Source organism: Perognathus longimembris, chromosome 9 (assembly GCF_023159225.1).
Source record: "Perognathus longimembris pacificus isolate PPM17 chromosome 9, ASM2315922v1, whole genome shotgun sequence".
Classification (NCBI taxonomy): Eukaryota; Metazoa; Chordata; class Mammalia; order Rodentia; family Heteromyidae; genus Perognathus; species Perognathus longimembris.
The window spans coordinates 19970071-19983674 of NC_063169.1; the positions used below are offsets into that span (position 1 = coordinate 19970071).

Below are 13604 nucleotides of genomic sequence, written 5' to 3' on the forward strand. Positions count from 1 at the left end.
ATGCTGCTAATGGATCCAGTAAGATAGAACTGGTCATTGACTTTTAACAAGGGGGAAATCTCACTGGTGACTCTTTGTGCAGTGGAGAATCAGTGACTGAAGATTATTCAAGAGAAAATTTGAAAAGAATTACAGACTATAATTGTCAGTATATCTTTTTAAATATCACTGTTAAAGGAAAATAGAGGTATGGCCAGTCATGATGGTGCATATCTGTTATCCCAGCACTTGGAAGGTGTAGGCAAGGTAGATCATAGCCAGCCTGGGCCACATAAGGAAGGGAAGAAAGAAAAGAAGGAAGGAAGGAAGAAAAGAAGAAAAAAAGTAGAGGTAAGAGCTAGAAAAGTACTTGTTTTTGTCTTTAAGTAATATGGGGAGACATTTCAATATAGTGATACTCTGGTCGTAATGTTTCAGACTGAAGGAAAAATTGATGATCCAGAAAGTACTTTTGTTTTAATGCTAAGAGAATATCTGTCAAAGAGGACCCTACTTAAGGATGTAAAGACACAGGTCAGCCACAGTGACTCATGTCTATAATTCGCTATAGCTATTCGGGCAATTTCGGTTTGTGGACAGCCTGGGTGAAAAGTTAGAGAATATGTCTCAACCAGTTTGTTGAGTGGAGTGACAAGCACTTGTCCTTGAAGCTGTGAAGGAGAAATAAATGGGAGAATCCCAGTGTAGGTTAACCCCAGGAAACAATGTGATACCCTATTCAAAAAGTAAAGGTAACTAAAAAATGCTGGCAAAGTTGGCTCATATGGTAGAATGCATACTTAACAAATATGTGGTAAGCACTGAGTTTAAACCTCTCTTCCCACCCCATACTAGGGGAGAAAGGGAGGAAAAGGTCAAGTGGTCAGAGAGAAGTGGGAGAAGCAGCAGCCACCATTTCAAAGAGCTGCATAAGAAGCAGTGCTTTATTTAAACAACTGACTGAGAAAAGTTAATCTAGTACAAATTGAGTTGATGGACTTGGAGAAAATCACAAAATGAAATGTATTTACTTAACATGGTTGACTAAATTCCAGCTTCTAGACTTTGTGGGTTGTAAAGAAAGTGTGATGATGTCATTGATTGTGAGTGATCACTATTTTAATAGAAGATAATGTTTGTTTTCTAAGATGAGAGAAGAAATGGATGTGGGAACTATTTTTTAATTTTATTGTTATTAACATGTTGTTCAGAGGGGCTCCGTTTTATAGGTCAAGTAATGATTACATTTCTTTTTCTGGACAATGTCACCACTTCCTTTGCTTTCACATACTTTTCCCTTCCTGTCCCTGCCCACATGTTGCATAACTCATTTTCCACATTCTGTATACCATGACTACATCTGTTCGCCTTTCTCTCTCCATTTCTGCACCCTTTTTTTTTTTTTTTGCCAGTCCTGGGCCTTGGACTCAGGGACTGAGCACTGTCCCTGGCTTCTTTTTTTTTGCTCAAGGCTAGCACTCTGCCACTTGAGCCACAGCGCCCCCTCTGGCCGTTTTCCGTATACGTGGTGCTGGGGAATCGAACCTAGGGCTTCATGTATGGGAGGCAAGCTCTCTTGCCACTAGGCCATATCCCCAGCCCCTCTACACCCTTTCTTTATCCCCCCTAAAAAGATTTTTTTTTGTCTTTGTTTTTGGATCTGTCATGGGGCTTGATTGAATCCCTGAGGTCTTCAGCTCAAGACTAGCACTCTACCACTTGAACCACAGTACCACTTCCTGAAAACATTTTTTAAAAAAGCAAAAACAAACACCACCATCACTACCACTAACAACAACAACAACAAACAATATGTGTTAGAACATAGATTCTGGAATTCTTTAATATCAGAAGGAGTTACACCTTAGGCTCCTCCCCTAAGAAATCTTCCTTTAGTCCAGTAGTTTGTGTGTGAATGACTGTGTAAGTTATCATGTCCAGGAAACATGCACTGTTTGTTTTCTCTCGGAGCTTGCCTTAGCTCACTTAACATAATTTGTTCTAGGCCCATCCTTTTCCCTGCAAATGACATAATATCATTCTTTCTAATGGATAAGTAAAATTCCACTGGGTACACCTACCACATTTTTTCGATCCACTCATCTATTGTAGGGCATCTGGGCTGTTTTCATAACTTGGCTTTTGTGAATAGTGCAACAATGAACATGGATGTGCAAGTATCATCACGATAATGCTCTGAGAAGATGCTAAAAAATTTCTCACTTTAAGTTTGTCTCATTTTAAATCTAGATTTCACTTTGCTAGCAGCGGATATGCCAGGCACAGCCCCATCAGATCTGCAACCGCAGCCAGTTATAGCAATAATTCAACTGTTTGGCTGGGATGATATCATCTGTCCTAAAGTTGTAACAAGATATTTAAGTCATGTACTACAAAATAGGTATGTGTCTTCATTTCAGACATACACAACCATTGCTAGACTACGGGAAGGTAAAAAAATTCTCAAATGGAAGCTGATCTTTAGTACACATACCCCCAATAATAAGGCTGGCCTTTTTTGCTTTTAAATCTATCAACATTTTGACAGTAGTAGGAATGCTAATTTTCCATGACTTCCTCTTTACCTTCTCAGTCTTCTCCACATCTCTCCATCCTACTGCCCCCTGTCCCTTCTCTCCTCCATCCTACTGTCCTGTCCTATTCCTTCTCCTCTTTTCCTCCCTTCCTCCCCCCTTCCTCCATTTCCTTTCTACCTTCCTTCCATCCCTCCCTCCCACCTCCCTTGCTTTCCTCCCCCCTTGCTTCCCTCCTTTCTCTTTTTCCTTTTTTCCCATCCTCTGTCTCTCCTTCCTTTCTTTCATTCTTTCCTTCCCTCTCGTTCTCTCTCTGTTTCTCTCTTTCTCTTGCTTTCTGTATGTGGTAAATTTTGCTAGGGAAGCCCTTTCAAAACTATTTTTGTAGGATTGCCTTATTCTGATCCTGAACTAAACTTTCTGTACTGTCTAATCACATACTTACTATTTCTGAATCTACAATATATAAATTGAGTTAATAATAACTTTTTCTCAAACAGCTAGAATTTTTGTTGTAGATTTAACTCTTGTGAGATCATGAACAAAGGCACTTTACCTGAACAGTGGCTTTCATATGTCTAAGTATCTCCTGCCATATTACATAAAAGTTATAAAGAAACAAAGTTGCAGTAGAAATAATGTAGAATGATTAGGAAGATTTGAGTAAGATCAAGATCTTTAGTACACATACCCCCAATAAATATTCATGAGAGTACTATGTAGTTCTTATATTTGCTGTAGTTCTCGTATCAATGAAATTAAAGACAGATGTTCTTTGTGGAGTATTTCTCTGCTTAAGAAGGTTGTCTGTTCATTCAGCTTTTGGTTATAAAGTAAGGGATTTCAATTGCAGTTGGGATTGCTTTAGAATCTCTTCTGGTTTGCAAGTCCTATAGTAATAGTGAACATTTATAGTAGTTATTAAATGTTTTAAAATTGGAAATAATTTATTTTCAAGTAAAATAATGAACACTTATATAAGTTATTAACTATATTTAATTAATCAATTAATTAATTAATTTATTTTTATTTATTTATTTTTTTGGCCAGTCCTGGGCCTTGGACTCAGGGCCTGAGTACCATCCCTGGCTTCTTCCCGCTCAAGGCTAGCACTCTGCCACCTGAGCCACAGCGCCCCTTCTGGCCGTTTTCCATATATGTGGTGCTGGGGAATCGAACCGAGAGCTTCATGTGTAGGAGGCAAGCACTCTTGCCACTAGGCCATATTCCCAGCCCTAATTTATTTTTTAAGTAAAATTGATTTATACCATTGATGTGGCTTTGAAAAAGTTATGTAGCTAGTAAATGACCAGTCTGTCCTTCCATATTTTGTACTTTTTTATGGCAACTGTTACCCAAGGTATTTCAAAACAGCATTTATAGAGTTCTGATATATATGTATTTCTTCAGTTTTGTATATCTTATTAAAGTTAAAACCTGCCTGTTAGCTGGGTGCCAGTGCTCATTTCTTAGGAGGGTGAGATCTAAGGATCATAGTTCAAAGCCAGTTCAGGCAGGAAAGTCTGTGAGATTCTTATCTTAGAAAACTACCAAAAAAGCTGGAAGTGGAGCTGTGGTTCAAGTGGTAGCGTGCTACCCTTGAGAAAAAGAAGCTCAGTGACAGCATCTAGTCCCTGAGTTCAAGCTCCAGGACTGACAAAAAGAAAAGGAAAGAAAGAAGGAAGGAAAATCTTCATTGTATCTACTTCCATTCATAAAGAGACTAGAAATGAAATCTAGCCCGGCATTTGGCTTCCTGGAAAGAGCTTTTCTATAATTTAGAGTCCTGTGTGAGGGAATCCTTCACAGTAAAGACCTATGAGATGGAAGAACAAAAAAATAAAATAAATAGGATCAGGAAACACATGTAGAAATACCTTCTGTTTTTGTAGAGTTTGTTTTGTTTAAAACCCATATGGTCATGTCTTCTTCTCTGTTTAATTACTCCAATGTCCATTACTTTGTTTTGTTTTACTTTGCTTTTTCTATGTGCCACTTCCTTAATTGTTATGTTACCTTGCTAATTATGTGCCTTTTTCCATTTTCATTTTAACCATATCCATCATTAATCATTCCATTGTCATGAACCTAAATGTAATTGGGAAACACAAAGTTAAAAATTAGAACAGTACAAGCGAAAACTAGAATTTCTGTTAGGTGTCTTTTTCTGTGTATCTGAAATGCTCATTTTCAGCAGTGCATGTTTACATTAGTGTGTTTATTAGAAAGTGAGTGAGGTAAGGGAGATGTTAGAATGTATTTCTTTAATCTCAAACTATGTTGCCATTAAAAATATTCATCAACTTGTTTTTACAGCACATTATGTGAAGCACTTTTTCATTCAGGCTATGTACCTTTTCAGTCTTTAACTGTAAGATCATGGATACGTTGTGTCTTCCAAATGTATATAAATAACCTCCCTGAGCCTGACAATGTGTTCATTGATATAAACCCTGCCCAGGCAGCTGGTAAGTAGGTGTTGCATACTTCCTTTGTTTGGCTAGGCATGGAAAGTTTTGTAGATTTCTTTATAAATTAAAATAAAATAAATTAGTTATAATTTGGAATGAATTTAAACATAAATTCCTCTCAATTTGTAGCCTGTTCTTTTTCTTAATATTTAATTGTAACTATGTATGATAACTCTATACTACGAAAATAAAGAAAAAGACCTTATTTTCTTGGAAGTAATAACAAAAACTTCTTAGGTGAAAAGCTGTGTGTGTGTGTGTATGCGTGCACGTGCATGTGTATATGAATGCACACATGCACATGCTTGTGTGTATTCTCTTAAGCTTATCACACAAAAACCAGAAGTCTATAATAAATATCCACACATTATATCATTGACTCCCTAAAAATATCCTACTGTAAAGTTTTCTTCCATTTTTAAATATTAGATATTTTGCCTTTCTTTTGTCTTACTATAAGTCATTGAACGATGCTAATACTGTTTTGTTAATAACAGACCATTGTGTTTTCTGTAGAACTTTCCTTTTCCTAAAGTTATGATGATTAATAATTTGTAAATTTTATGAAACTTGGTCTAAAAATATGCTCTAAATTTTCCACAATATCTTGCTACATTATTTGCTACATAATTTCTGTGAGTAATTTTGAAGGCTAAGTTGTTTATAAGTGAAAAAAACTAAATTCAGCCTTTAATTTTGTGAAAATGTGAATTTTCAAAGAAAGCATATGATAAATGAAGAATGCCATATATTCATTGTTCTCACATTTATATGTACAGCACTTAAAATTTATGTTATGTGATTTCTACATAATAAGCACATTATTCATTTTATTTTAACAGAAGAAGAATATATGGAACAATTGACAGAACTGACGAGGTTACTGTTGAAACTCTCAGAAGTAAGGACTATTTTCTCAAAGTCTCAAGCTGAATGTTTGCCCATTCCTGAGGACCCTAAAAAAGCACTTCTTCAGTTCCTCGAGGTATCGCTCACATATTGCTAGAATTGTCTAGATGTAATTACAGTTATTTGTCAGAGAATCTTGAAGTGTTACTATTTTATTCTGTAAAATAAACTGTTTCAGTGTGAATTGTTGCCTGCTATTATAAAATTTTGGAAGAAAAATAAGAATCTAAGGGTCTAGGGCAATTTATTTCTTTTTTATGTTTTAAAATTTTTATTGTAGTTTATTCTTAATGATAGCAGAAAATTTATATTTAATCAAGATTGTAAAACTAAGGAATACTGCACAAAAGCTTTGTTCCAAAGGCAATGAAAATTTTATAAGACAATTATATGTCTGAAATTGCTAGATAACAATATTCTGTAGATAGCTGGAATGTAAATTTAGTTATGCATTGTTCACAATAATTCCATCTGAATACTTACCAGCCTGAATGTAGCAAACACTAAGCACAAGCACCAGCTACTTCATTGGATGCATGACTGGTGTTTTAAAATCTTACCCATTTTTTTTTCAAAGTAAATAGTCCCATTCAAATTTTTGTTTTTAGTGATTAAAAAGATAAAGGCTCTATAATAGTGTCAGTTTTATAAGACAGTTGAGGTTGTTAATGTGTCTGGGTTAGTGTCTTTTGTTGTTGGGTTTGTCTTCTCTTTATTTTTCCAGAGGGATCGATATTCAGTATTAACCTCTGTGAAAACAGATAACAACGAACCATTTCCATAATGTTAACTCTTCCATCAGTTTCCATTAAGATAAAATACAACAGTCCAACAATTAGATATATGTTATAAGCCTCAACAATATTTAGTAATAGGCAGATGTAACACGTATCTGTTGATTTTTATTTAGTTGTTGGCGAAATCTCAACTCACAACTGTGAGAAAGGGAAATAGAAGTCAAGCTTTCCATTACTTTTCAAAGGCTTTTTGAGCCCCTATTAATTTATTTTATCACCAAAAGATTTTTTTATTCTAAATGCTAGAAACTTAGAGCTTTAAAGTCCGATCTCAGAAGTCCTATTTAGTACTTCCTAGAGATTAAAAAGAAAAAGGCATAGATCTCAGAGAACTTTACTTGTGTAAAAACATAAGACATGGAAAGGTTAAAATCACAATGCAAGGCATTTTTTCCTTAGTGCTAGTTGGTTGATAGATCAATCAGTAGGTAAAGAATTCAGAGCATCTTGGCATAAGATGTTGAGAATTTATCCTGGGAAAAATGTGAAGGTTGTTAAATAAGTCTGATTTTATCAAATTACTTTTTATGAAAATCAGTGACAATAATGTAGATTAAAGCTACAGGAGTACTACTGGCCATAAATTTGTGAAGTTTAGGAGGAATTGAAGATTAAATGGGAATGTCATTTTAACCACATACTGGGTTTAAGTAGAAAGTGGTAATACCTTATAAATTTCTCCTTAGGATGGGGATACTTAGGCAAGAGGTTCACTTTTAAACTTTTTTAAAGTTATGTCAGGAGTTGCCAAGAATATCTCTAGGGTCTTGAATCACCATAAGGTGAAACACAAAACAACAAAGCGAAAAGTTGTATGAGATGAAGTCTGGAGGAGCCGTACATAGCTTCCAACAGTTTTCTCCCAGCAAAATCACACAGGATATGTTTAATTCTTCCAGCAAGCAACTGTGACAAGTCATGAAATATTGTCTGCCAGGAAAGCTCATTAGCAACTCAGTCCATGGTTTTCATTTATTAGAGACAGGTTACTTATGTTCTCTTTACCTAGCACAAGCAGAATTCCAGACGTGTAGAAAGAAAGCAGATATTCAACATAAATCAGACTTTGCATAGATGGTTTTTAGATATGGTGAATCATTTTTATCAGGGGATGATGAGACGCCTTCCAAAAAGCTAAAGCCCCAAATACCCCAAATTCCTTTCCAGCAGGCCGTTTAAAGAACGCAGTGTTGGGCCTGATATGTTCAATGCTTTCCTACGCAAGAATGATATTACGACATATAAATAAAGTAACAGAAGTAAGCAGCACATGTTTGTTTGTTTGCTTGTTTTTTGCTCTGGGGAGTTTAAAGTTAAACATGCAGATGCACTGATATTCAGAAGTATAGTTTATGGACTCCTAGGAGTTGCTGATAGTTTGTCAGGAGTTGCCGGTAGTTTTTCAGGAGGCTACACCAACTCATTGACATTTGCACAAATAGTGGAAAGGTTTTAACATGAACCGACACTGAGGCCTATTCTCATATTTGATATAAGTTATACTTTTATGCTGTCACAGGAAGGAGCACCAGTGACAATATCCTTAATGAAGCTGTAAAAGTATTTATTGTATTTGGACCCTAGCTACATGTCTTTTGGTTACTGTGAATGACAATGCAAAGTGCACATAAAGCACTTTTGCTTCATGCCAAAGCAGTGTGCTTGTCTGAATGAAATGACTTGTACGATGATTTGAGTTGCAAGTTGAACTGACTGCTTTTATCTTGAAAGAACAACTGACGAAATGTGGTTATTCCCACTTGGGTGTTTGGTATTTTTTCAATAACGAATGAAGAAGCAAAGCAAGCCTATCACTTCAAAGAAAACAACTGACAGTGTCTGTTGCTAATATAAGTATTATAATCACAAGCTTTCAGGAAAAATAGAATTTGAGGAAACTCATATTTTCCTTCATGAACTTGAGAGCTTCCTAATCCTTTGCTGAAGTGAATGATGGTAATGTAGATTTGGATTATTCTTTTCTAATATAGATAATGAAATGTGTCAGTACTTGGTAGCTATCTAATTCAATGAATCAAATCCTTCCAAATGACTGCTAACTGGCTTTTTAACAAACATTCTTAGGTAAAAGATTTTATTCAAAGAACAGACTATACCAAGCCATGATAATATATCCGAGTACATAATGTTTATAGACATTGTCTCAGATGCCATTATTTTTCAGAATCTGTGGCTTAGTTATGATTGGCCTCCAAGAACTACTAGTTTGGCTCATGCCAAAGAGAAATCCTCATAGTTATTTGAGGGGGGGGGAACGACAACAAACTTCTATATGTTTGCATTGGTGCCATTCATGGCCTGTGTAGGACCTCTCCCTAACCTTTCTCTGAATAGTCTTTTCTTTGTTCATTTTTGTTCTTTGTTCTTATCTCTTGAACTGACCTTAACCTTTCAGGGTTTATTCTCTTCTCTTTTATCTTTATTGTTCTTTTCTTACTGCCTCCTCTCATATTTCTATTCACAACTTCTTCATTTCACCATTTCTAACCTGTTCCCTTTTTCTTTTCTTCTTCATTGAGAAAGTTAAGCTCCAATTGATGGTTCATAAAGAAGATTCTAGGGGTGATAGGATATCAATTCATACACCAAAGTTGAGCTTCATAAAGATTTCACTTGTAAGAATTTAGTAACCTTATTTACAAATCTTTGTTGCAAGGATTTGGTGATTTGAATTTGGGGATTTCAAGTCATACAAGGAAGCTACGAGCTCATAAAGTTGAAAAACTGTAGATGACTTAACTACAAGTTCTTTTGCAATAGTTAAGGATGAAGGCGCAAGCATAACCATATGTTTTTGGACAAAAAAGTATTTTCAGAGTCTGTATTGTATAAGACTTGGCAAGTTAAATGATATTTTCCATGTTCTCCTTTATTTATAGGCTGTTGGTATAACTTACAAGAATCTCCAGACACTTTCTGATAAATCTGCCATGGTCACAAAGTCTTTAGAATACCTTGGTGAAATAGTAAAATATATCAAACCCTATTTGGGGAAAAAAACTTCCAGTGCAGGGCTGCATCTGACTTATGAGACAATAGGTATGTATTCTTGATGCTGTTTTGTCATAAACATTTGCTTAGTTGAACCTGTAGTATTCATCCAATTGGACAAAAATACACCATCCAAATCACCCTATGCAATCTAAGAATAAGATGAAATTCAGTGATGTAAAAATAATTCATTATGGCCCTTCAAGTGTTCCTATTAAGATTCTCTTCATAATTACTCATGGTTTATGCAGGTACCAGTGGCTCATGCCTGTAATCTTAGCTACTCAGAAAGTTAATACCCAAGGATCAAGGTTTGAAGCCAGCCAAGGCAGTCCATGAAATACTCTTATCTCCAATAAACTACTAGAAAAAATTGGAATTGGAGCTGTGTCTCTAGCTCTGCTAGAGTGCCCGTCTAGAGCATAAAGAAGCTCAGAGTCAGTGCCTGGGCCCCAGGTTCAAGCCCCAGAACACACACACACACACCACCACCACCACCACCACCACCACCACCACCACCACCACCATGAAGAAGCTCAGCGTCAGTGCCTGGACCCCAAGTTCAAGCCCCAGAACACACCACCACATACACCATGCATACAAAAAATAACTTTAGCTCAGTACAAAAAATATACCAAAACCAGTTGCTGTCAATACTGTCATAAGTCACATTCTGAGTACTTAACTGCCTAAAATGGACCTTTCTTTAATGCCTCTCTATTTTTTTGTTAGAATTAAAAGCATGAGAAAACTTGTCACTTCCTTTCATGTTTTTATGATCTGCTGTTAGGGTCAGGAGAGAATTTAATACAGTACTAAAGATACTTACACTTCAAATTTCTTATACTGTGTTTACACTCTCTTAAAAGAAAGCTTTTTCTGTGCTTGTTCTGTAATAATGGAATTCATCTTTCTTTAGGAAGCCAGTAATTTGAATATCTTTGCTCACTAAAACCATGTTGCTAACCAAAAATAGGAACTGCATAAAAGTAATTGAGAAATATTTCCTTAGAAGTTTGTATATAGAATTTAAGATTTTCTTGTTGTTTTGTTTTTTTTATTTCTCTGTGGCCAAAACCTTATATCTATTCCCTTTAATCTTGTGAATGTATAAATAAACCTGATTTGACTGTCTGAAACCTTTTTCCTTTGTTGTGAAAGATGAAGGAGAATGTGAAAATATGTAAATATGAGTGATGTAGAATGTAGTGAAACACCACTTGCAATTCAGACATTTTAATTTTAGAGGAAAAGTATCAGTAGGGATTTATTGTAAATTTGATATAGTAAGAGCTAGATTAATAAGTATTTCAGCATTTAAGCTTAAACTTATAGTGCATTTGTTCTCTGAAAAAAGAAAAACTTTCCTGGTACTATCAGATTTTGATTTTTGCCAAACAAATTGTGTCATTATAGGATATGCCTTTGAATTGCAAAATATATGATAGCCTTATCAGAAACAACAAAATCACATTGGGACTGATGATCTTAGATAGAGGGCAAAATTTTCCTCAGGAAGAATTGAGGGCTTTTGTTTTGTTTTCACCTTGTTGGTTTCTGATGTAGTGGCACGTACATGGATCTGTATTCTTTCACCTCTGCCTAAATCTCAAAGACTGGGAAGAGTATGTAGCTACAGTGTTGCTCATCTACTCATTAGGAATTAGAAACAAGTAATTTATTGTTCCCTTCATGCTAAAGATTTAGAATCAAATGAAGAAAGAACAAGTATAAACATTTAGCATTTCAGCAGGATTGAAAATAGGTTGGTGTTGGGATATCCTAACCACCAAGGCAGAGAGGTCATCATAAATTTTTTTTAGCCCTGCATATTAAACCTTATCATAGTTCTGTAACATCTGAAGAGACAGAGTCGATGCATTAATAATATCTTCCCTTCTATTTATGTCATTTTAAGGAGGAGATAGAGGAAGGGTTGATTTGGGGTTTGGTTTTCTTATTCTTCATATGTTTTACTTTCTGTTTCCATGCCTTTTCCTTTGATCATCCCTGTCTCTTTAGCCAATTTGTCTTCACAGATGAAATTCCACCTCCACTCTTGAGTGGCCAGCCCCAGTCCCATCTCCCCCGACCACATTCTCAAATAGACTTGGCATCTCTCCTCGATTGTACTTCATGAGAACATCTTCTTTGGCTTTTCATTTGTTATCATTTTTGTACTTGGTGGTCTGTATTAAAATTTAAACTTAAAGATACTGTCCATATCTTTCAAATTTTTCATTCCCATTATGTTTTATTGTGAACCAAAAAATAGACCATTTTCTGAGTTTGCATCAAGTACTGGATTGAAAATTGAAAATATATTGGTTTAAAAACTTATTCCAGGCACTGTCAACTCATACCTTTAGTCCTGGCTACTCAGGAGGATGAGATCTGAGGCTCACAGTTCAAAGCCAACTATTACAACCAGTTAACCACCAAAAAGCTGAAAGTGGATCTGTAGCCCAAATGGTAGAGTAGCAGCCTTGAGCAAGAAAGCTTAGGGACAACAAAGAATTCTGTGATGTAAAGACTAGCAGATAGAAATTGTTATTTCTCGAAATTGGATAATTTTATAAAACTGGAAGTAGTACATATTAACTGAGCAATAATACTTTCTGAATATAAGTAAGCTTTTAAATATATAACAGTGCCGTTACCAGCCAGGTGTCTGAGGCCATGTGGCCCTACCCAGATGGGAATCTTGGACAGGCAAAAAGAAGCTATTCTAGCACTGTAACCTAGGGCCTCAGACGGGTCTTGTAGCCTTGGCCTCTGTTGGTGCATTCTAATGTTGAAGCTCTCATATGAGCCTTCTGAGTAGGATCCTCAGCCTGTGACAGTTTCAACTAATATTATACCTCTATGAACTCTGCTGCTGTCTCCACTCTGCTACTGCGCTGTCACTCAGACAGCAGCTGGTTCCACTTAAACTGAACCGTCTATGTGACTTTGATACTACCACCAAGGCTCTACCCCCTGGCTTTGCTGTTCTTACTATTGCAATCTCTTTTCTCTTAGTGTTACCAGCTCAACTTACTTAGCTAATGAAGAGCAAGAGTAGGTGAGAAAAATACACTTGAGAAGCTTTTTGATTTAGCCCAATATTGTAAGGAAGGAAACAGCACAGAAGGGTACTTTCTGACTGACTCATAAAGTCAGCCAAACAGGCTACTTATACAGCTAGAAAGGGAGTGGGACCAGGATGTCTGCACCAACAATGGCAGTCCCTTCATAAATGGAAGGACTTGGTTTGCATTTAGTCATTGTCCTTTCATAGGATCATGACGGGACATACACTGTGGCCTGCCTGGTGATGGCTGCACTGTCATCTAGCATTCCCCAAGGTTTATGTCAAAAAAATGTAGTATAATGCAGAGTAAATGAAGTTGGGACTAAGTGCTGCAAACAGCTGTGGCTGCCATGAGAACAGTTGATTGGCTTCACTAAAGGCTGCTGTGGTTGCTGGGAAAGTGGCTTAGCGGTAGAGTGCTGGCGTAGCATGCATGAAGCCCTGGGTTCGGTTCCTCAGCACCACATAAACAGAAAAAGCCAGAAGTGGCGCTGTGGCTCAAGAGGTAGAGTGCTAGCTTTGAGAAAAAATAAAATAAAGGCAGCTGTGGCACCACAGAAAATCCTCATAACTATCAGTTAGAGATTAAAATAGCCCTACTTAAAGGAAAAAATGAATGTTATTAAAAGGGGTGTCCATGGAGAGGAGCGCGTCACCAACACCAATAGTGGTTCAAGTCTGTTTAAGGGTACTTCAACAATACTCAGCTCATGTGCAGATGTCCCCAGGGAATGGTGGCTCCTGTGCCTCAATCCCAGTCCTTCAAGAAAATACACAAAAATTTTCATAGCAGTAACCTTTTGTCTGAAGAAAATACCTTTATTTTAAT

General features: G+C 36.3%; 1 protein-coding gene across 6 annotated transcripts in view; it reads left to right on the forward strand.

The window, feature by feature from the left end:
• Positions 1 to 13604, forward strand: part of Mms22l (MMS22 like, DNA repair protein) — a 105710-nt gene that overhangs the window by 77860 nt on the left and 14246 nt on the right. For all 6 annotated transcript variants that reach the window (XM_048353796.1, XM_048353795.1, XM_048353799.1 and 3 more), the window contains 4 exons: positions 2230 to 2380; positions 4830 to 4981; positions 5827 to 5969; positions 9591 to 9750. In XM_048353796.1, coding sequence (XP_048209753.1) covers positions 2230 to 2380; positions 4830 to 4981; positions 5827 to 5969; positions 9591 to 9750 — 606 coding nt within the window. The remainder of the gene's footprint in view (positions 1 to 2229; positions 2381 to 4829; positions 4982 to 5826; positions 5970 to 9590; positions 9751 to 13604) is intronic.